General features: G+C 34.0%; 1 protein-coding gene and 1 long non-coding RNA gene across 3 annotated transcripts; one reads left to right on the top strand and one right to left on the bottom strand.

Annotated features, from left to right (window-relative positions):
- The first annotated feature begins 1668 nt into the window (after positions 1-1668).
- On the top strand, positions 1669-10123 carry LOC128218699 (uncharacterized). 2 transcript variants are annotated; one of them, XM_052926365.1, is made up of 3 exons: positions 1669-1753; positions 4099-4201; positions 5821-10123. In XM_052926365.1, exons 2-3 carry the CDS (start codon positions 4123-4125, stop codon positions 9198-9200), a joined length of 3459 nt encoding a protein of 1152 aa, XP_052782325.1. In that variant the 5' UTR covers positions 1669-1753; positions 4099-4122; the 3' UTR covers positions 9201-10123. The 2 variants fall into 2 exon arrangements, with proteins under 2 accessions (XP_052782325.1, XP_052782326.1); XM_052926366.1 differs by lacking the exon at positions 1669-1753 and adding an exon at positions 1762-1844.
- An 8172-nt stretch (positions 10124-18295) lies between these two features.
- LOC128218704 (uncharacterized) lies at positions 18296-21401 on the bottom strand. The gene is made up of 4 exons (XR_008258430.1): positions 21265-21401; positions 20774-20861; positions 19060-19130; positions 18296-18659 (listed from the first exon to the last, which is right to left on the bottom strand). It is a non-coding gene; the product is annotated as an uncharacterized LOC128218704 (long non-coding RNA).
- Positions 21402-22532: the final 1131 nt, after the last annotated feature.

Raw genomic sequence — 22532 nt, 5'->3', positions numbered from 1 at the left:
CAGATCAATACAATTTGATTTATTTATTCAAGACAATATTTTGCAGTCGCCAAAATTTATTTTGAAAATAATGATCAAAAATCGGCCCGGGCCGCAAAACTGATAATCGCTGAGTCATGCAAATAATTGCGAAATCCCTCTACAAATAAGTTACTATATATAGTAACATAATTATGTATTAAAGAACCCTAAACAGCAGAACTGGTCTCAACTTTCGCACGTGCAGGGATGCTGCGCTATCTTCAACACAAGGCACCGCCTTTTACGATATTGTTTACGGTATTTTGACCGTATACGAGAAACTTGTACGCGAATGGAAACAGTGACGCAGGTAGGCAGGCAGGCAGGCAGGTAGGCAGGCAGGAGGCAGGCAGGCAGCTAGGCAGGAAGAAACTCTTGTGCTTCTTTGACGTTGCTGGCGCACTAATTACACTATCTGATGGATAAAATTTCACCATCTTAATCTGTCTCAGACATCAATCTTAGCTTTATCAGTTTTCTAAAGACACCCGTTTTTAAGCTCGACAAATGTCGAAATGTAATACATTTCACTTCATTATCCTGCATAACTGTACTTAAAGTGTTTGTAACTGTTATAAATGATATTTGGTTTTACCATTTTTTGTAGGCATTTCAATGTTTTCTTTTTCTCATCCAATCGCCACAGTTCTTCATTTTCTCGCGGCATTCTTAACCATATCTCCTCCCGATCCAACTACTCTATCTCCTCAAACACCATAGCTACCTCTCCTCCAAACTCGATTCGTTTCGCCATTTACCTTGTCCACCGAAAATTTACATATTTTTCCAGGAGAATAAAATGGGGAACAACTCTTGATTTCGATGCATGTCCTGCAACATCATCCCATGAACGCTTCGTCGTCTCCATTTAATGCAGCTATTTATAGTATATTACATGTTTTCTCCTCGCTGCTATACAACATTTATGTGTGAAACTTTCAATCAAATGTCAAGATCACTAGTTTAATCACCAACTTTAATCCAATTCATCCCGGGTAAGGTTGCGTCGTAATCCTGTTTTACCGCTTTTGAATTCCCCCCCCCCCCTTCCCCTCCGTCTGCTTCCTACTTCATACAAACTGATCAAACATACATCTGAGCGAACCACGCTGAAATGTTCGAATCTTTTTCAAAAAGAAAATATTTAAAAAGAAAAAATATAGTCAAACAATTGAAGATCGAATGACATTACCGCGTACATTTTCTCCTCCAGCAATCTCACAAGATCGACAGAACTACTTAATCCAATGTGAAACTAGATTTTCAAAACGGTAGAAATAAAGTAAAAGAAGATGTCGCAAAATTTTATTATTTCATTTTTTTTTTAAATATGCCAATGTTTGGAGTTTGAAGTCATCTGTTGCACCGTTGACTAAAATAAAAAAAAAATATTGATAGGAAATAGTTGAAAAAAATACGAAAAAGAAGATAATCTAGTAACTAGAGATGTGGCAATTGTTTTATAATTAATTTGGTATAATTAAAACTAAAATAATGGAAATATACATGTGTTTTGTAAAAGCTCAATTCAAATTCCTCCGAAAAATTAAAACTTTGAGTAGTTTATTACCGAAAAATCACCACCTACATATATGAAAAATATTTGGTGTATCGAAGCATGTTGCGTTTAACAGGCGTGCTAGTGTTTATCCGTAAATGTCCAATTTTTGGATCAAGCATGTATTCATACTAAAACGAGGTTGCAAGCCAAGCTTGCTGGGACATAACACGCGTGAGTATTAACATTGAATGACTTTTCGACTTTAATTTGTTTTCTTATTCTACAACTATTCAAGAATGTGTATTATACGTTTATTTTATAGGTTGTTATATTTTTGAACTTTGTAAGTTTTATCATTATTTCGTAATTCTTAAATATCTATTTCAAGATCACTCGAAAAGGTAATATATGATCATTCACCTTGTAAATTGTTTGCATGTACTTATGCCCGTTATCATTGATTCGCAATTCACATTTACAAGATATAAGCCTTTCATAGCATCACTATTAGATGAGAGAAACAGTATATATACTTTCATTTAAACAGGTAGTATATATATATACGAATGATTGTATCAAGATATGATGTTATGATGTTAAAAACGAAACATATTATCGAAAAATGAAAGGAAAACGTGTCAACAAGTGTTAAAAAGCTCATACGGAATATTTTCGTAGATTTTTCAATGAATCATCAATATAATAAAACATGTTTCGTTAACATTTGCAAATTGAGTTTAGAGGACTCTATAGATATTATGCATACAACACAATGCGATTACAAAATCAAATACATAAATTTACAATAAGAAAGTCCGTAACAGAAATAAACTAAAAACAATGAATGATATAATACTGAAACAAACTTATGCAGTCGAACAAACATAAGTGACATGTATACAGCTAAATATATCATCGGAAATGACTCACCGCCTATTTATAACTCTAGCCAATACGTAAAACTATAGCTGATCCGAACCATACTTTACAATGGTCGATTAAACGCAGGTCTGTAGCATTGTTTATTGATTTAGGTTGTAGAGCATTTTGAGGAAATAAAGAAAGGTGTTTTTTAATCATGTCAGATGGTTATATAGAGTGTCTTTAAAATACTGAAGAATAAAGATTTTAATTTTTAATTCATCATATTCTCATCAATGTGAAAGCTCATGCAATTTAAGATATACATGCTTCCATACAAAAATATCGTTACTAAGATATTTACTCTGTCCATTTTGAGCAATTAAATTTAGATTTTATTTGTTAATGTTCAAGATGTAGCATTTTTTTACAATGGGAATTTCCCATTACATTTTTTGGAGAAAATCATCAGCGTTTAAGACCTTTGCATTTAATTCAGAACTTTTTTGCCGTAAGAAACTATATCATAAAAACATTGTTCATCAGTTATAAAAAGTATGTGTCACAAACTATAATTTCATAACAATAATAATAATAACGTTGTTTGCAGTGTATTATATACATAATATATATATCTTGATCATCCTCGCCTCTGTTTGGCCATTAAACTACTTTTAAAGAAGCTAGTTAATGCAATCAAAAGCTTCACGGGTATAAAGTGTCAGTGTTAACTTACTTACATAGTGCAGATTAATATTCATGAAAAACACATCGATAACATATGAAATGTCCATATACACCACTAGCGAATCAAAATTGTGGGGGTCGCACCTGGTGCGCAATCCCCCTCCTAATGAATTAGTAGAAATATTATAAGTATCTTACATGGCCGAGGGTGTAGGATAGGTTCATTCCGACCCGAGTGTAGGGTATTTTGCGGAAATAAGGTTTACCGAGCTGCCGCAAAACACCCTGCGCGAGGGTTAGGATGAACCTATCTTACACGAGAGGCTATGGTAGATGCTTTTTCTCCCACCTCAGTTAAACAAAATTAAGCAAAAATGTATTTTTTGGTGGAACTCTTTTGTGCGTAGAGAAAAAGATGCGTATGGATATGTGATAATTCGAGGTTGTCATGGATATGCGAACAGTGATTAGGATTATTTTAAAGTCAAATCGGTCTTTAAATAGTTTTGAGGAGAGTGATCCATTTTTTCTTTAATGGTGCGTGAAAACTTTATTTTGGTGACATTTGAAGCGAGAAATAGTAAATTCTATATATTGCCACAAAACAAGGTTTCTATGATGCTACAGACGACAGTCTTAATCCGTAGAAGGACATGTTCAGCTTTGCGTTCGTATTTTAGACCGTATTTTTACCTATTCGGTGTCGGCACTTTAGTGCTTAATTTGCCTAATATTTTGTCTTTTGTTAAAGAACATGGTTTGGACCATAGGTGCATTTGCACAAAAGTTAAAGGACCGAGTCTTAAAATATTATGTTTTTATTACAAGTTTGGTCTTCTTTCCTTTGCAAATAAGTGCAGAATAAAACAAATGAAATATAAAACAAATGTTTTGTACAAATTTAGCAAAACACTAATCATTTACCTCAAAACATGTTTATGCTAATGATCATTTTGCAAAATTTAGCAATTTGCTTGAATAAATTCGCGTCCAATGAACTTCCCTAAACACATTTCATTGATTTGCAGAGGATTTGAAGATATCTTGCTACCATGTCGGATGGTACCCCAGCCAAACGACAAAAACTTGGAGAAGAGCCTTGCAAAGGACGGTGTCTCAAAGAGTTAGAAGGTAAAGTTTTATGGATTACCAAGTTCCTTAAAATAAGAAAATGTGCCAGTTAGACAAATGTTTCGACAATGCATGTTTGTCGATGGATATATGGATATATCAAGTTTTAAACACTTTAGTATCAATGTCACACAATGCAATTACTTACGATAAATGAAACATGGTGTACTATCTTTATACTTGTTGCTCTTAGTTAAATTTTTGTTAACACGCTTAACTGTAATTAGTAAAATATATGAGGAACAAGTTTATTTAAAGATAATGCATTATGAACCTGGAATAAAAATGCATAACTGCCAAACGAACAATTAAGCATGATGTTATTTTTCAAAACGTTTACTGCATAGGAGATGGGAAACATATAGGAAAATGTAATGGTACCTTTTAACCTTTAACTATTCAAGGAAATGCTGGTACATGTAAACAAAATTAATACTTTTAAAAGCAATTTATAATTTTAGACTCCGTTATCAATAAGAATTTTCATCTGTAAGCTCTAATGGCCATCAGAGCGTTTGCGTTGTCCCTGAGTCCTTCGTCCGGGCGTCTGTAAACAATTACAAGTCATGCGAATGCGATAAAGTGGTCATTGATTTGATTGTATCAAAATTTAACTTATAAAGTAATTAAATATCTTTGAGAGATCTGTCCCTTTCGAACACTGCGAGATCTGCCATGTGTGACTCTCGTATAACTGGATCTTGGTCCCTGAAAAGCAAAACAATTGTCTTAAGGACATATGTCTTCATTCTCTGAATTAAAAATGATATAAAGCTAAGGGATACAACGTTGCACTGAGAGTTGGGTATACATATTTTAGCATTGGTCTCCCCTGAAAACATATGGTTACATGCATTTTATTTGATGACCAACAGATCCTTGCCAGTATAGCATAGTTTCTCGTGTGTCTCTTGTTAAATTACACTGTCTATAACATTTTATCGTTCATTGAGGGAAATAGCATCATATTTCCTGCAATATATGAACTGGTCCCTAAAAATTAATCGATATCCTTGACAATATCAAATATATCCAGCGAACTCCCAAGGCGCCAACTAATGACTTTCTATATGTCAAGCTTGTGTAATGGCCAACAGATGTTTTAAAATAATAAAAAATCTTCACAAATTCCACGTGAGTGATTCAGGGCGAGCATTACCCTCTTGTGTTTGGATCGGGGGCATAAGTTGATCAAACCTCACGATGGACAGTCTCATGGAAACGTTTTCCATTGTTAAACGGCGGAATGATTGTCGTCACATTAGTCAACTATTGTGAATCAATGCAAACTACATAATCAACTTAATCATATCTTCAAAATGCTTCTGACAAAGCTTATGTAATATACTGCTTGACAAGCCTCTCCTGTTCTGTTCAGGTTTTCGGGACAATCGTTTAGAAATTCGTAATATTAAAAATGCTGTTTATCGTAGAAAGGCATCGATACTGAGTTTCCATAAAATAGGATATTAATGCTAACAAAAGAGTTGTTCTCTTTTCTTTCAAATCGTGAGATTTGCAAATGTGTAAACCTAAACTACTTTGACTTAATTTAATAAAGAGCGTTTTATTTCAGTTCGTTGATACATGCCATGATTATAATTATTTTTTTTCAACAGGTTTAGAATACAACCTTGTACAGTATAATCTCTCGGAAAATACAAAACTGACGCTGGGGCCATTTTTTCAAAAGGAAAATCCAGACCTTGATGCGTTTTACGTTCCACCAACGCTCTCTAAAGTTTTGCCAATGAGGTTGGCTACTGGATATGCCAGTTATGAAAAAGAACCAATAACTAGTCTAGAGCAACTGTTGAATCCACTTGACAGGCGCAAAAGATTTAGCTGCATCACATCAAATGCTGGATTGGGCAAGACCTCGTTCTGCAAATTTTTAGCTCGTTTATGGTGCGCCGTAAAGAAAAACGACATTTACCTCTTAGAAGAATTCAAAGGGAAGGCAGATTACTTGCATGACGTAGAATACTTAAGAAAGTTTAACTACCTTTTCTTTGTCAGTCTTAAAGATGTCGAAGGCAATAATCTGAATGTTGAAGACATTATATTTAGTCATCTGCGAAACAACATCGATGACAGATGGGATAATGAAAACAACAAACGAATCTTACAAAACGACTTGACAGAAAAACATAGTTTAATCATATTAGATGGTTTAGATGAGATAAACTTGTCTAAGTTCATGTTTCCGCTTGAATGTAGGAAATACACAATTATTTGCACTTCCCGTCCTTGGAAACTTGGTGCATTGGGCATGCCTACATCGAAATACACGGAAATCCAGCTTGATGAAATGACTTCTGAAAGTACACACAAACTTTTAAAGCACGCCAATGTTTGCTTAAATAGTCAGTCTGTCCTCAAGCGTGATATTGATGAGTTTTTCACTGTTCTCACAGAACAGAACTTAGAGAATCTATTGCCAAATCCACTCATAGCTTTGCAATTACTCTGCATATATCACGATCGCTATGATATTAATACAACAGGAACAAAACGCCACTTACTAGGAAAGACACGAACACATATGTACGCCAACGTAGTCGATATGATGTTTAAACTCGCAGAAGAGAAAGCGCCAACAAGCTTTGAAAAGTTAAGAAAAAATGATCATGATAAGGGAATCATCCTGCCAACGGGATTTGCTGAAGCTGAAACATGTAACAGCATACCATCATTCGTCTACAATCTAGGACGGTTAGCATTTGACGACATATTGCGACAATCTGAAAAGCAGGATAGTTTAGTCAGCCTATATGTACAGGACAAGCTGGACCAAGATGAACAAATCTTTCTTTTAACATCTGGTCTCATAACAGGAACTGCTTCCACCAAATTCAGTGCAAAAACAATGGTTTATACATTTTTGCACAAGACATATGAAGAAATGCTAGCATGTGTATACATTTCCACATTGCCTTTGAACAGCAATCATTGGCATTGCTTTGAATCATACTTCAAAGCAAATGTATCCTCCGACATGATGTCGTTCTTGTGTGTTATGAACAATGAGCAAGGAGAAAAGTGTTCAGAGATGTACAGTTCAATTGAACGAGTTTTCTACAGGGATGGAAAATATCACGAGAATGAATTGATCAGTTATCAGAATGCTGTGCTTATGGCATTTGAGGAATGCATCAACAGTGGAACACTAAAAGCAGGTATTGTTTTGAAACACATGCTTATAGACAGAAAAAAAAACACGGGACCGCCTTGTCCATTGGTGGTACAAAATATGCATAATATTGATACATTGCATTTGATATCTTCTGAACGAGAAAAAGACATAGATGTGGAATTTAGAGATAATATTAAGTTGACATCATTACGGACTCTTATCATTACTGGCAATAATGATACATTGATGCTTGAAACACTAACGGAACCGTCATGTGGACATTTACGATTTCTTTTCATCAATGATGTGGAGTTAAAGCAAAAGCATTTAGACCTAACAGGATGCACTCATTTGTCTAATATTGAATTAGAAAATGTTTGTTTTTCTTCCGTGCAAATAAACGCAGAAAATTTAGAACAGTTCTGGATGTACTTTGAAACCCAATTCCAACAAACTTGGCTTCCAACAGAGCTAGAGCTAAAACTAAAAGGAAACTTTTCTGCAAAACTGAAAGAATTGAGTGTCATGTATGTGAAGCTAAACATTGCCATCGACTTGTCAGAGTGTGTGAACTTGCAGAAATTAGTATTAGAACATATATCTTCTAGTGCGGACTACAATGCAAAATGTTTTCAAAACTTTGAGCATTTAACCCGTTTGAAAGAGCTACGATTAGATTCATTGCAGTATCCAAACAATGCCACAATTGACTTATCTGGAATGAAAGACCTCGAACACCTTAGGATAGTAAACGTGAAAATGAACAAAGCAGTCATTGCGGCTGAAAACCTAAGTGAACTATGGGTATACTATAGTAAACCAATAGCAAATACGATTAAACCACTGATTGTTTCAGTTCCTATGTCATCAACCTTTACAAACAATCTGGAACAGCTTAGTCTTGTTCATGTTGAACTGAATGGACAGTTTGATTTGTCACAGTCATGTAGACTAAAACAAATGATAGTGCGCAATGTGTCTACAGAACAAGGAATGGCTGTTTTAGATGTTTTAGCAAACTGCAATGATATGGAAGACCTACGCATTGAAGCATTAAATTCGCACGAAAATAAGGTATTAGACATGTCACATATGACGAATCTAAAATGTTTGTACATCGATGTGCTGACCTTAGATGTGCAGATTGAAAAAATCCCAACTGAAAATTTAGAAATATTTTGGACGTATACCTCTGAACCGAAACAGCAAATACGTCCGCCAAAAGAGCTTCATCTTCCAGAAAACGCTAAATTTACCAGATGCATTCGTGAATTAAGTCTAGAGAATGTTCATGTAGACGAGACTGATTTATCCATGTGTGAAAATCTGTCGATACTTCGTGTTGATGAAATGTCTCAATCTGTTGTAAAAACAGTTTGTTCAGATTCAATAGAAGAACTGTATCTGGTTAACATAACCACGGGTCGAATCGAAATGGTTCTCAGGGATAAAGAATGGAGCAGGCTGTCAAAACTATCGTTTGAGCGATGTGAACAGGATTTCATTTCGCTCATTTTAGATGATGCAAGCAATTTGCAGACATTGCAAATACTGCGATTCAAGAACACTCGAGTAGAAAAAATTGTCGACCAATGCGCCGATATGTGTATTCATGAGATGGAATTTGAAAATTTGTCACTACCTGGCGCATTGCTTATTGATATTGCAAACCAATTTTCAAAGCACTCCAAAGCTTTGAAATGCAACGTTCGGAATAGCATAATTTTGAGCACAAACATTAAAGACATTTTCGCCAAAATGAAGAACATTTGTCGAAATTTTGAAAGTCCAATTATTAAAGACAGACTTGATCAAACATCCAACCATCAAATCGATCATCTTCACTTTGAGACGAACCATTGAAAGAATCGAATGGATACCTCATATATCAGAACTTCCGTCTCCATCTTTTACATTTTACGTTCTCAACCTCATACTCTGAATATCTATCAATTGCGTTTTTATATCACATGAAAACACACGAAAACGTAACAAAAAACAACAACACAATACGCATTAATTAAACATGTTGAACAATAAATAATGGCGAATCATATTTCGGAACGGTCCTGGAAGCACAATGGAAATCTTTGCAGGACAGTACTAATTTACGAATACATCACCTTTGTTCCAACAATAAGTAATAAAAGCTAAAGTTAAAACTAATCGTCGCTATATTTAACGTCCTAGCTCCATATCATAACATTACTTCATTTCCACCATCCGTTCTGTGTTCATGGTCTTGGTGGCATTTGTACGACGCGAATGGATGCCTCATATATCAACTTCCGTTTCCATCTTTGAGCCATAAGTTCAGTACATGCTTTGGAAACCGAAACCCTTAGCTAAGGCGCTACATGTATACATCCCATATATCCGGCTTTGGATGTCACTGGAACACTCAAAGTGATTGATAAAATCAATTGTAACATTATTTTCAATTTTTGGCGCAATTTTAAAAAAGTAACTCGTAGCCTAAATAAGTCATATACATGTGCAAGGAGTTTGTTTTTATAAAGGGTTTAAGTCACTGTGTTTTTTGTTGTGAAAGTAAAACCTGATTTGAATATATTCATGAGAAGTACAATTTGTAATAGATGTAATTTGTTGTTTTGTAATTTTTCAGCTAATATGTGTTTGTGGTTCACTATCATTGTTGATTCTGTATGTATTTGCATTAAATTTTATCTAGTGTATGCAATGTTACAATTTCCGTACTGCAAGTATAGGAATTCTTTAAAAATGATATATATTTGGAAATAAAAATAAATGAAAACTGTATGTTCTGCGGTCGTTGTCAGAAATGTTGAAGCAAATCAAAGCTTAATTGCAAAGTTAGTGACTGCGGTACTGTGCAATATAGACTTGACGCAAATTTTAAATTATTAAAATCGTAAATTCATTTGTTTTTAGCATAACATACACATTTGCACAATTTATCACAGTTCTTGTGTCATACCTGGGGTTTTGAATTACTTTGAACTTAACTGAAATGCACGACATTTGTATAACAACACATTCATTGGGCAGTATATTTGCAATTGTGGTTACAACCTATGCATTTGTTTGAAAATAGTTCAACATAGGGACTTAATAATTCGCACACATGTTCATTTTGAGAAGATTACGTGTAGAGTGCACAACCCATGTCTTTAAGTCAAACCAAAACTGAAAAGGCCCTTTTTAAAACGTCCAAGTTTTTATAATTGTCCAGGCTGTGACTTGGTCGTGTATTAATGGGGCTATATAGACACTTTTCGTCCCTTCATGGCACGTCATTTACCCAATACGTATGGCACATACAACCATTGAACGTCATAGGAATATTTGTCAGAATGGTATTTCTCGAACTTGTGTGACATTCCACAATATGTTACGTAAGTAATAACCCATGACTTACTGTAGTTACAAATGGCTCGAAAAAGAATATGACACATGTAGCCCGCAAAAGCATTGCCTTTCACTCATGAAACTGCAGAAGAACTTTGCTTAGCATGGCGAACCGTGAACCTTGGATATGTGTGACAGTTTAGTCGTTCTGACCAAAATTGTGACTGAATTGTCATTTCAATTTTCAAAAACAAAATTAAACGGCGAGTTTTATCGTGCATATGCTCATGTTGTTAATAAGAAAACATGTCATTCAGCCATTCATGTGTTCAAGCGGCTTTGTCGGGGGTATGTATGTGATAACTTAAGTTTTTATGACTTGCCAATGCTGACGACTAGATATGTATAAGATTTTTACTGAAACAAAAGTCAATAGATTTCAGCTGATACAGAATATTTTGGACATCTGGACAGTCTGCTCTTTTCTGAAAATACATATCGTAAATCATATTCCGAACAATAATTTTCAGTGATGTATCATTAGAAGTGTTTAAAATGCATTTCCGAGAGAAATGGAAACTGTTAATGACTTATTTCATTAAGTTCATGATTTAAGAATATAAGCAGTTATAATCTTCTTGCATAAAGATCATGATATAAAAAAAGAAGCTGTTATTAAGTTTGTTCTTGCATAGAAATACAGACTCAGCTATAGAGATCTTGCGTATAAATATAGAGGTTTTGGGTTTTGTGTAACAAAACAGTTTTTGAGTTGTTGCATTGAACATACAAAGAAATGGAGAACAATTCGACTTAAAACAAACTGAAACATTTAGGTGTAATATACTTGCAACCTTTTATATCTTCATTCGAATCAACTGATAATCAGTACATTCATTCACTTACCTTATATTTTGCACTTTCATTCGTTTTAGTTCTATATTGAACTTCAATGATTTAATATTTTCATTATGTCTCTCTTTCCCTCGCTGGGGTTCAATTTCTGTACTTCAAGCTTACGACAGTACTTATATTAGTTAGTGAAAAACAACCCTCAGCAGAAAATAATTCCTTTTCATACGCCTACTAGTCTTTCAAAATGAGATTGCAATCAAAATCACTGGTCTTTATATGTCTGTGCTTCAAGCTTGAATACGATCTTTTCCACTAAAATCGCAATACATCGTAGAAAGAAAAACGTTCTTTACGCGCACGTTTTAAGTAAGCGTTTGTTGAATATCAATTTTGTCGAATTGAATGGGTAAGTTGTGCATACACTTAATATCTGGACATCTGAAAGGGCTTTTTAGAGGCACAGGTTAAGGCCTTAGATACACTAAACGAGAGGCGCACTACGCTTCGAAACAACATAGACAAACAACAACAGGCACCGTTATATTACATGGGAGGGTCTGCGGAACGGGGTTTCTCTAGTTTAACTGGTTTACGAGTTCTCAACCTCATACCCTTAATATCTATCAATTGCGTTTCTTATATAACATGAAAACAAACGAACACGTAACAAACAAAAACAACACAATACGCATTAATTAAACATGTTAAACAATAAATAATGGCGAACGATATTTTGGAACGGACCTTAAAGCACAATGGAATTCTTTGCAGGATTGTTCTTGTTTACTAATACTTCACATGTGTCCCAACAATAAGGAATAATAGCTGAAGTAAAAACTAATCGTCGCTATACTTAACGTCCTTGCTCCATATCATTACATTGCTTCATGTCCACCTCCGTTCTGTGTTCATGGTCCTGGTGAAAATTGGTACGACGCGAATATCAACTTGTTCATACTCGTTAAAAGGTTGTCCCTTTAGTGATATTTAAAGCAAATTTCGCTAACTAACTTGTAAAAATTCTTTAAGAGTTGGTTCAATCAATGAATATATGGACATTTGTAAAAACAGCCGAATATCAGTCTGTTTAGATATTCGATATTGTTGCCTCACCAGTCTCAGTCTAATATAATAACTTGCATATCAATTTTACATAGACTCACTATTCCCTTCGTGTTTTTGTTCCCAGGATTTTGTAAACAGTCGGAAATGTTCGTCACATTGGTGACATAATGTAAGTCGCCATTGTCATAATTGAGGTAAATCCTACCACAATACTGATACAAGCATGTCAACTTATTAACTGAACAAGAAACGTTAAATGAAATCTTTACTGAGTATCACACTAAGACCATTCCTCTCGTAAGCATATGTTCCAACACATAAATTATAGAGAAGTACGACACTTCAATAGACATACATGCATCTCACACAAAATACCATCAGGAAGTGCGTGTGTAGGCATTTTACCACATTTGTGTCCATTTAAACGATTCACTGACAGTTGCATGGCCTTTAATGAGATATACTGTAAAAGAACAATCAACAAACAATAAACATACAACAAAATTATGTTCATATCAAACTTTCACATTAGCTTTCAGAAAGTCAATAATTGGGTTAATATTTGTTCCAAAGAACATACATTCAAGGGACTACTTCAGAAGCTTGGAAATTAGCGGCTTCGTTTTCTAAACTCAAATAAACAAGTCGTTCCGAAATAGAACCTGTATTCGTTTAGTAGGTGTTTGACGTATTTTAAACAAAATCTTAATTTAAAATAGCTATATTGGAATAACTATTTTAGTAATGTACTGGAAAAGGACATTACGTTGCAGTTAAAGTGACACTCGTATTTTAAACCAATGCTGTACATCTTATTTTGGTGTAAAAGTGCATTTTTAATTTGTGTTCCATGCATTTATGATATATTATAATCAAAGCACATGTATTTCAATTCATAATTCTTAACCCATATTGAGCGTGGTCGGTTTACAATCATAACGCATTTACCTTTGAAAGAATTCCTTTCGAAGCCGATCAATACGATTATCAAGCAATATAGTTTATTCAATGCTTACAGCCTTTGCATCAAAGTTCCAGAAAATAAAATACATAATTTAGAGGATCAGCTGAAAAGAAGCATTCTTTGCATCAAAGTTCCGTACAACAAGACACATGTTTGCTTCTGTGTACGATTTCGAAATCAAGCCTTGTAAATCTTCAATCATGTTACCTACTACAAACTTATCAATAAATAACCTTCAATAAATACTCAGAGAAGGTGTGTCAACAAAGTTTCCGACCGCGTGTATGTAAAGTAAAGATCCGTTGCAGATGAATGACATTCCGTGGTAACAATAATGTTGTAATCTATTGTGTTATAAAGAACGGAGATCGGACGCATGATAGTTAAATTTCCGGTATCGACTAGTGATTGTTGTGTGGAGATCTTGTTTCTCAATATCATCAAACGTTGACTCAGTCCAGCAGGGAAGATATAAAGTGTATGTGTTTAAGCACCAGGTACTGGGTTAGCCAGTTGATTAGCGAGCTGTGCAATTGTTCTGGCATTCTTGGGTTGTTTGAGCCCCACACTAGGCGGACTTTTCAATACCCCCGCTTTACTTTACTTTAACTAGAAATTGTGCCAAAATCAGCCTTGGATATTAGTGGGAGGATTGAAGTTTGAGTGGGTAAAAATTACCACATGTACAGACAGCTCAGTTGATTCAAGCACGATTCAAGGCCCACTCTTGGCGCATTTGCCTCTGATGATAACCTTAACATAACAGTGCTACACTGAAAGTGTCTACAAATCTACTGATGTTTATTACAGTAGTAAATAGGTTAAAGTTGGTGTGACCTTGAGGTGAGAAACGCTTGCCGTTCAATAACTAACAAACGCATGGGCCAATGATTTTCAATCATCGTATGATTAGTAGATGACCCGTTCTAGTTTTGAGATGAGTCAATGTCATAGTGACCTTTATGTGAAAAACGCGTTGCTGGTCACAAGACCGTTTGTCACACTTCGTGACCGCTCAATAACTATAGAACTCTTAGACTCAGGATTTTCATACTTAGAGTCAGAAACTTCATATTTGCTTTGCAGGTTTGTTACAATCAGTATATGACACCTATGTGGGTTCGTTTCCAGTCCAAATATCATGTCTATCATTGATTATTTCTCCTCCTATTAACACGTAATAATTTATTCTGGTATTTTGTTAAGAGGCTACCAGAGACATTATTTTGTGCTTGTCTTCTATTCGTATATGTAAATGTACAAGGTCATTCTTTAGCATTATGTTGCTCCGGAAAGTTGTGTAACACAACTCATATAGCTCAGGACCAGATAAAATCATAAACGAATTTATTTTTCATGGTTAAGATGTATTAGGTCAGGTACTGCTGACTCTTTTTAATAAAATTATCAACATGGGATATTTTCCAGACAAATGGAGTGAAGGATACATTATTCCAATTCACAAGAAAGGTTCTGTAGAGGATGTTAAAAATTTTAGAGGTATAACCTTACTAAGTGTTGTTGGTAAATTATTTACAAAATGTATTAATGAACGCCTTAATAAATGGGCTGAAAGTAATTATATTTACGTTGAAGCTCAAGCTGGGTTTCGTGCCAAAATGGGTACAATTGACAACATTTTTGTATTAAATAGTTTGATAAGCCATGTGTTCAATAATAAGCAGTAGTTATTTTGTTTATTTATCGACTTTTCTAAAGCGTTCGATTATTTAGTTAGGGAAAACATATGGTACAATTTGTATAAATTAGGACTTAGAGGAAAGTTATTTGAGGTCATAAAAAGCATGTATTTACAGGTTAAATCTAGAGTAAAACTATTAAATGAGACCGGAGAAGTCTTTGAAAGTGTATTAGGCGTGAGGCAAGGTGAATGTCTCAGTCCTTTCTTGTTTTATTATACCTTAATGATCTGGAAGATGAATTGTTTCTAAAGGGAGCAAAAGGCATTGATGTTTCTTTGATAAAATTGTTTATGTTACTGTATGCAGATGATATTGTTATTTTTGCTCAAACTAGTGAAGATATGCAACATAATTTAAATATTTTATATGAATATTGCTCGAAGTGGAAGTTAACTGCCAATAAAGATAAAACAAAAATAGTTATATTTAGAAAAGGGGGAGATTATCCGACAATATACATTTTTACTATGGTGACTCTGAAATTGAGATTATCTCAAGATATTGCTACCTTGGAGTTGTTTTGACGTCTGGTGGATCCTGGGTAGAATGTCAAAAAACTCTTTCTGGTCAAGCTCAAAAAGCAATTTACAACTTAAAGAGATTTTTGTTTAAATTTACTGATTTATCAGTTGAACATGTCCTTGATTTATTTGACAAGTTAGTTAAACCTATTCTGATTTACAGCTGTGAAGTTTGGGGTTTCTCACAAGCCAGCATCATAGAAAGAATTCATACAATGTTTTGTAAAATTATCTTGGGTGTTAAAGTGTCTACTCAGAACGATTTTGTATATGGGGAGTTAGGTAGGCTTGATATGTACACGCAAAGATTGACATACTGGCAGTTAAGTACTGGCTTAAGATCTTAAATTGTGAAGACAGAAAGTATATTAAAGTTATGTATAATGTATTACTTCATGATTTTGAAAATAATCCTAGAATTACTAATTGGGTATCAATGTTAAGGAATATGCTATGCAATTTTGGTTTTCATGAGGTATGGCTTGCACAAGGGGCTGGCAATGTAAATGCTTTTATCAATATTTTCAAACGACGTGTCAAGGACACTTTTATTCAAAATTGGTATGGTAGAATAGAAAATTCCACAAGAGCATCTTTCTACAGGGTTTTTACAAGTTTTGAATTAAGTGATTATCTGAATCATGTTGATATTAAAAAATGTCTCATAGCTCTGACAAGATTGTTAGTGTCATCACATAGATTAAATATTGAAACTGGTAGATGGACTAATATACCAAGAAACGAAAGAGTATGTAATTCATGTAACAAATTAGAGGACGAGTACCACTTCCTATTTGGATGCAAGTTATATGATGAAATTCGAAAACAATACCTCAAGAAATTTTATACAACTAGACCAAATATGTTTAAGTGTATTGGTATGTTAAAGTCAAATAATATTAATTTAATTAGAAATATTGCTGTTTATGTATATAAAGCTTTTGAAATAAGACGGTTGACTACTATATTATAATTAGTTTTATCAACAAGCATTACATTTATTAGACAGAGGACTCTGATATAGATTGGTCACACTGAAATTAAACAATACTCCACGAAGTATCTAGGCCATGTACCATGGAATTAAAAATATTTTATGATATAAGTCAACAAATATACTTTCATTCATATACAGTTATATAACTGTTAATTGCAATCTAAATCTGGTTGGTATCGTTAACAGTTTATGATTATAGGATTGACATATTATTAACTTATCTGAGTATATATCAGTGTGCACTGTCATATCATGAGTCGTCTCTCTTTAAATTTGACGTATGTTAAGATTTCACTGAAATATCCAATACTTGTTAATGCACATATATATACGGTAACTGAATTTATTTTATATATCCGATGTGTATTAATATGTATTTTGCTCTCTTTTAACATTGTCTTCCTTTGTTGTTTTTGTTTATCCACGTGTTTTGTTTAAATGCCAGGAAGTAAACAATATCATGTGACCAAAAGAAAAAGTAACCAAACGAAGCACGAAGTATAAGGTCACCATTCACTATTTTTTATTTTTGTGATATTTTCACTAGTAACTTAGTTATTACACATTTGTTAGGCAATTAAACCATAATGTGCCACTAGTCAAATAACAATTTGGTAAATGCAATGTACATGTATGTGTCTGTTCGTCTTTGTGTTATTTGCATAGTATTTTGTTGAAATGTTTGATCAGGGGTCATATTGACCTATTTCAAACTCATCATCTGGATGAATAAACGTTCTTCTTCTTCTTCTTTTTTTTTCTTCTTCTTTTTCTTCTTCTTCTTCTTCTTCTTCTTCTTCTTCTTCTTCTTCTTCTTCTTCTTCTTCTTCTTCTTCTTCTTGTTCTTCTTCTTCTTGTTGTTCTTCTTCTTCTCATTCTTCTCATTCTTCTTCTTCTTCTTCTTCTTCTTCTTCTTCTTCTTCTTCTTCTTCTTCTTCTTCTTCTTCTTCTTCTTCTTCTATAATCCGACTAGACTAATCTGGTCTATTAACACTTTAAAAGAGAATTATCAACATCTTAACAGCAGAATTTATGTTTAATGAAGAACTAGTATCTCGATTTTCTCAGTTTTTGAAACCTTTAATTGTTATAAAATATACTTGTGCTACATATGAAATAAAATGTTCAAAAATATATTTAAATTCAATAAATAACACAGCACGTATCTGCGTTTAATCCTAGCATAAATATTAGCATTTTATTAAAAATAGCCCCGAACTTCCAACTTGCATCCCTTTTTGTAGAAAACAGAATTATTATAAGAATATCCAGAAGCATTTTAAATGTACGCAATAACCCTTTCTTGTTATAGCATGGTACTTTTTTCGATGCAACATAATTTACAATTTATTACAAGGAACCCTTGTAAAAGTTGGTCCAATCTGTTTAAAAAGACTCATTGCTTCAACATTTTAAAAGCGATCAAATGGCAAACCCTTATGTGCTGATATTTTTGTTTTGTTGGCGGCGTGATGAAGAGAAAATTAAAGTGACTTATTGTTCAGTAAATAACAGAAAAAACCAATAAACAATTGAGTTTATTTTCTCAAACGAATGACAGAGGGGTACATGATGTAGTTTTGATAGTAAAAACGTATTTATATTCATTTAAAATCTAATGTTTGTTTGGCGATCATAATTTGTTTATGTTTATGTAGAGCAATGTCCCTATATAAAGGGGACTCTTTCATTGCCACATGCAGTCAGTAGATTAACCGGTCTTCGTGCCTCATGAAACAGGTCCAGTATAATGGGTCTGACACGTAGGGACTTAGAGGCAGAATCTTTGTCCCCGGTATTTGTTGTTCCAGTGCCATTTCCAAACCCACCGCCACCTCCACCGCCTCCACCGCTTCCTCCTCCACTATTTCCCATAATAATCTCGGTCTGTAAACATTAACATCCGCACATCAATGCTATAAGGTTTCTATTGGTGGTTATATAGATTGAAATTCACAAGCTTTTGTTCATAACATCCAAATAAATCATTAAATATAAAGATCAGGGACATCATGCCCTCCCTCAAAACCGTTCATGCTACTTTCCTGTCATTTTTGTAATGTAAATTATGGAGGTCGTCAATGAAAGTGTCCGTGCGAAATGGCATTTCTATCAATCAAATGAGTATAGATTTTACGTGATTCTTAAAGTATCCCTTCCAGTATATTTCCGACATGCCGCGAAATACTGCGGGATAGAAGTCGTCACTGAACGCGTTGTCTTAGAAACGCTTAGTAAATATTACGTGTAGGTGGGAGGCGCGAAATATTCTGCAATGTATACAAACCTTTACTTCCTTATTCAAGTTACTTAGATATAAGTACAAACTTTCTTCAACACTCGATCGCCAAGAATTAGCTACAAACAGAAAATAAATAAAAATTATAAAAAAAATACTCAATTACTGATAATAATGAAACAAAATTATCTCTTTCGCTAAAAAAAATGAAGAAAATGTTTTACTAATCAAGATTTTAGGCGATTGCGAGATAGCAATACATAAAAGTGGGAAAGGGTTTAAGAAGTGAGGGCACTATTTCAGGTAGTTGAAAACCGCATTCTTGTGTTTATAAGTCAACTTTGGCAATCGCTGACATTTATCAATTTTAAACGTTGTGCAATTGTTTGAAAGCCCATCGGCATTTATTTCAGATTTATCAATAAATAAGTCAATTCAATGATTTGAAGCGAGTGTATAACTAATTGCGCTATACTAACAAAAGCACTAGTATTAATATAATGTGATTGAAGTTATTTGACACTTAATACTTGGCAAAACACTTAATGTTCTTCATCGATAGGATAGTCATCTTGTTTTGAGGATTGTTCTTATTTACTTTATCAATGGGTTTTCCAATTAGACTTTAGACTTTTTATTAGCATTCACATTTATCCTCAATGTAGCCTCACTTATCCTGTTTTAACTGATTTTAATCATGGAATGATTTTCTACCAAGCTACATAATTATAACAATAATATGTAAAGTTTGAAATGATATAAAGCTCATTGTCCGATTTAAATCCAGATTTTATTTGCAATATACAGAGCGTAAACATACTTATAAATCTGTTAAATGGCATACTTAGATATGTAAACTCATTTTGTGGCGGACAGACTGGTGAGATATGTTTTGATAGTGATCCGATCCATTTAGCTATACATTTACAAAATTAACTAGCTTAATAAAACTATAACATTGACCTTAAATCATCCATGAAATGGACTGTTTGGTTGATCGAAACTGGGACAAAGAGGTGTAAAACTTCCTATTTATAAACCCAAAGAAGACAATTATGCACCTATATAATTATCTACCTTAAAGCTGCACTCTCACAGATTGACCATTTTCACAACTTTTTTATTTTTTGTCCTGGAAAGACCAAATTTTTGCGTAAATATCTGCCAACATTGACAAAAGATTGCTGACAAAAGATAAGATCACAGATGTTCATATTTCCGTTCGAAAATTAATGTTTTATGGCTTAAACCGTTACTAACGGTTTAAGAAAAATGCATTTAACATCAATTTTTGAACTTGAATATAAAAATCTGTGATCTGTTTTTGTCAGCAGTCTAATATAACTGGTTTCCAAGGATTTTCGAAAAAAATGGCTCGTTCCAAAACAAAAAATGAAACAATTGTCAAAACGTTCATCTGTGAGAGTGCAGCTTTAAGTCTATGGAATATTTTCAACATATTTCCTAATATTGTTCCGCAGACATTCACTGCGAAATGGCTGCCATTCGGGCTTAATTTACTCTTTAACGAGTTTCTGTCAACATGGTGCTGTCTTGGTTTAATATGTTATATGTCAATTTATGTCATATCAGTGATTTTTTCAATTACTTATAAGAATGTTCGTATTGTCTCTAAGTTGGATTATAAATGAATTTGGAATGAATTTTATTATCTTTATTATAAACGGATTTTCTAAAACAATACACGAAAAGTTACAGAAAAAAAATATTATCGTGCAAATCGTTTTAACATCAAAACTACCTTGTTTGTTGAAGATTTGCTAGTTAGTGCAGAATTGTTTCAGCAGGTGCAGGTAACGTCCGTTCCTGGCACGACAGCTGTTTTTATGCTGTTAAAAACGAATTATATAAAACGGAAAATAAATGCAAAACGAGCTGTCAAATAAAGCGTACGGAATTATTTTCGTAATTTTTTAATGTCTCATCAATTTAATCAATCATTCATATATTACTGTAATGTTTATTGTTATTTAAATGTCAACCTGTCAACCATGCCTAAGTTAATATATTGGCACCGTCTGCTAATATTATAATTGAGTTCACTTCTCTGCTGATAGCATCATAGCAAGCACGTAATTTTACATAGTCCTGTAGCGTGTTGAATCTTCATTCCTTAAAACCCTAAGATGTTACAATAACCACCTATTTCTGGAGAAAGGAGACTCTAAAGTTTATAATATTGTTAAGCAAACAACACAATATACCAATTCAATATAAAACACTAATACTTACATAATATGAATCCGATCTTGGTATGAAAAGATAACAACTGTTATAAGCAACTAAACTATGCTAATTTCTCGATCACCAGTGAAATGTTAACATCAGAAATGACTCACGGCCTATTTATACATCCAGCCAATGCGTGAACGCTGGTATAAATGTAAGTGTTGGCCGTATTGTGTTTATACTGTAAAACCTAGTGTTGTGTGTGTTTTGCTCCTTTAATTTTTATGAAGTTCAACTTGAAACGTACGTTTTTGGGGACATCGCAACTGATATATTGAATGTAGTTTAAACCGGTGTAACATTAAATTTTGACCCCATTAAAAAGTGACCCCATGGATCATTTTCCTACGTTGAGAATTGACTCGGGGTCATTTTTCAACGTTGAGAAGTGACCCTGCCAAGAATTCAACATTAAGTTTTCATCCAAAAAAAATTGAAAAGTGATCAGTCGTTAAATTTTGATCACAAATGGGGTCATTTTTTAAACAGGTGGAAAAATGGTTATGTTACGGAATGCCGTTAGGGCCATCGCCTATGAATGTGTTCATCTGTAGTAGTAGTAGTAGTAGTAGTGGTGGTGGTGGTGGTGGTGGTGGTGGTGGTAGTAGTAGTAGTAGTAGTAGTAGTAGTAGTTAGTGGTAGTGGCAGTGGCAGTAGCAAAAGCAATAATAGTCGCAGTAGAATGATCATTCGTAAAACAGACACTACAACTACTACTACTACTACTACTACTACTGCTGCTGCTGCTGCTGCTGCTGCTACTACTTCTACTACCATTACTACTTTAACTACTACTGCTACAACTACTACTATTGTGTCAATCGTTGTTTAAACTTTTAATGAACAATATTTCAGATCAATTCAAAATGCTTGATAAAAGCTTCAGTTGAAGTCATGATTCAATGACTTAATATATGCACCCCTGAAACCGACATTTTTTCTATGCGCATGCGCATCGGAAGACGATAGTACCATGATAAAAACGCGATAGTACGATGATGAAAACACGACAGTACGAGGATGAAAACGCGATAATACGATGATGAAAACGCGATAGTACGATGATGACAACACGACAGTACGATTAATAAAACGCGATAGTACGATGATGAAAACACGACAGTACGATTATGACAACACGACAGTACGATTATGAAAAAAACACAGTACGATGGTGAAAACGCGACAGTACGATGATGAAAACGCGATAGTACGATGGTGAAAACGCGATAGTACGATGATGAAAGCGCGACAGTACGATGATGAAAACG

The sequence above is a fragment of the Mya arenaria genome, chromosome 15, assembly GCF_026914265.1.
Source record: "Mya arenaria isolate MELC-2E11 chromosome 15, ASM2691426v1".
NCBI lineage: Eukaryota > Metazoa > Mollusca > Bivalvia > Myida > Myidae > Mya > Mya arenaria.
The sequence above is the reverse complement of the archived record's forward strand: the minus strand, read 5'-3'. Positions and strand labels throughout refer to the sequence as shown.

Excerpts from the sequence above, each read along its gene's own strand:
- LOC128218699 (XM_052926365.1), top strand. The coding sequence starts at position 4,123 with ATGTCGGATGGTACCCCAGCCAAACGACAAAAACTTGGAGAAGAGCCT. Across the intron at positions 4,202-5,820 it reads GTGTCTCAAAGAGTTAGAAG|GTTTAGAATACAACCTTGTA; the intron begins GTAAAGTTTTAT and ends TTTTTTCAACAG.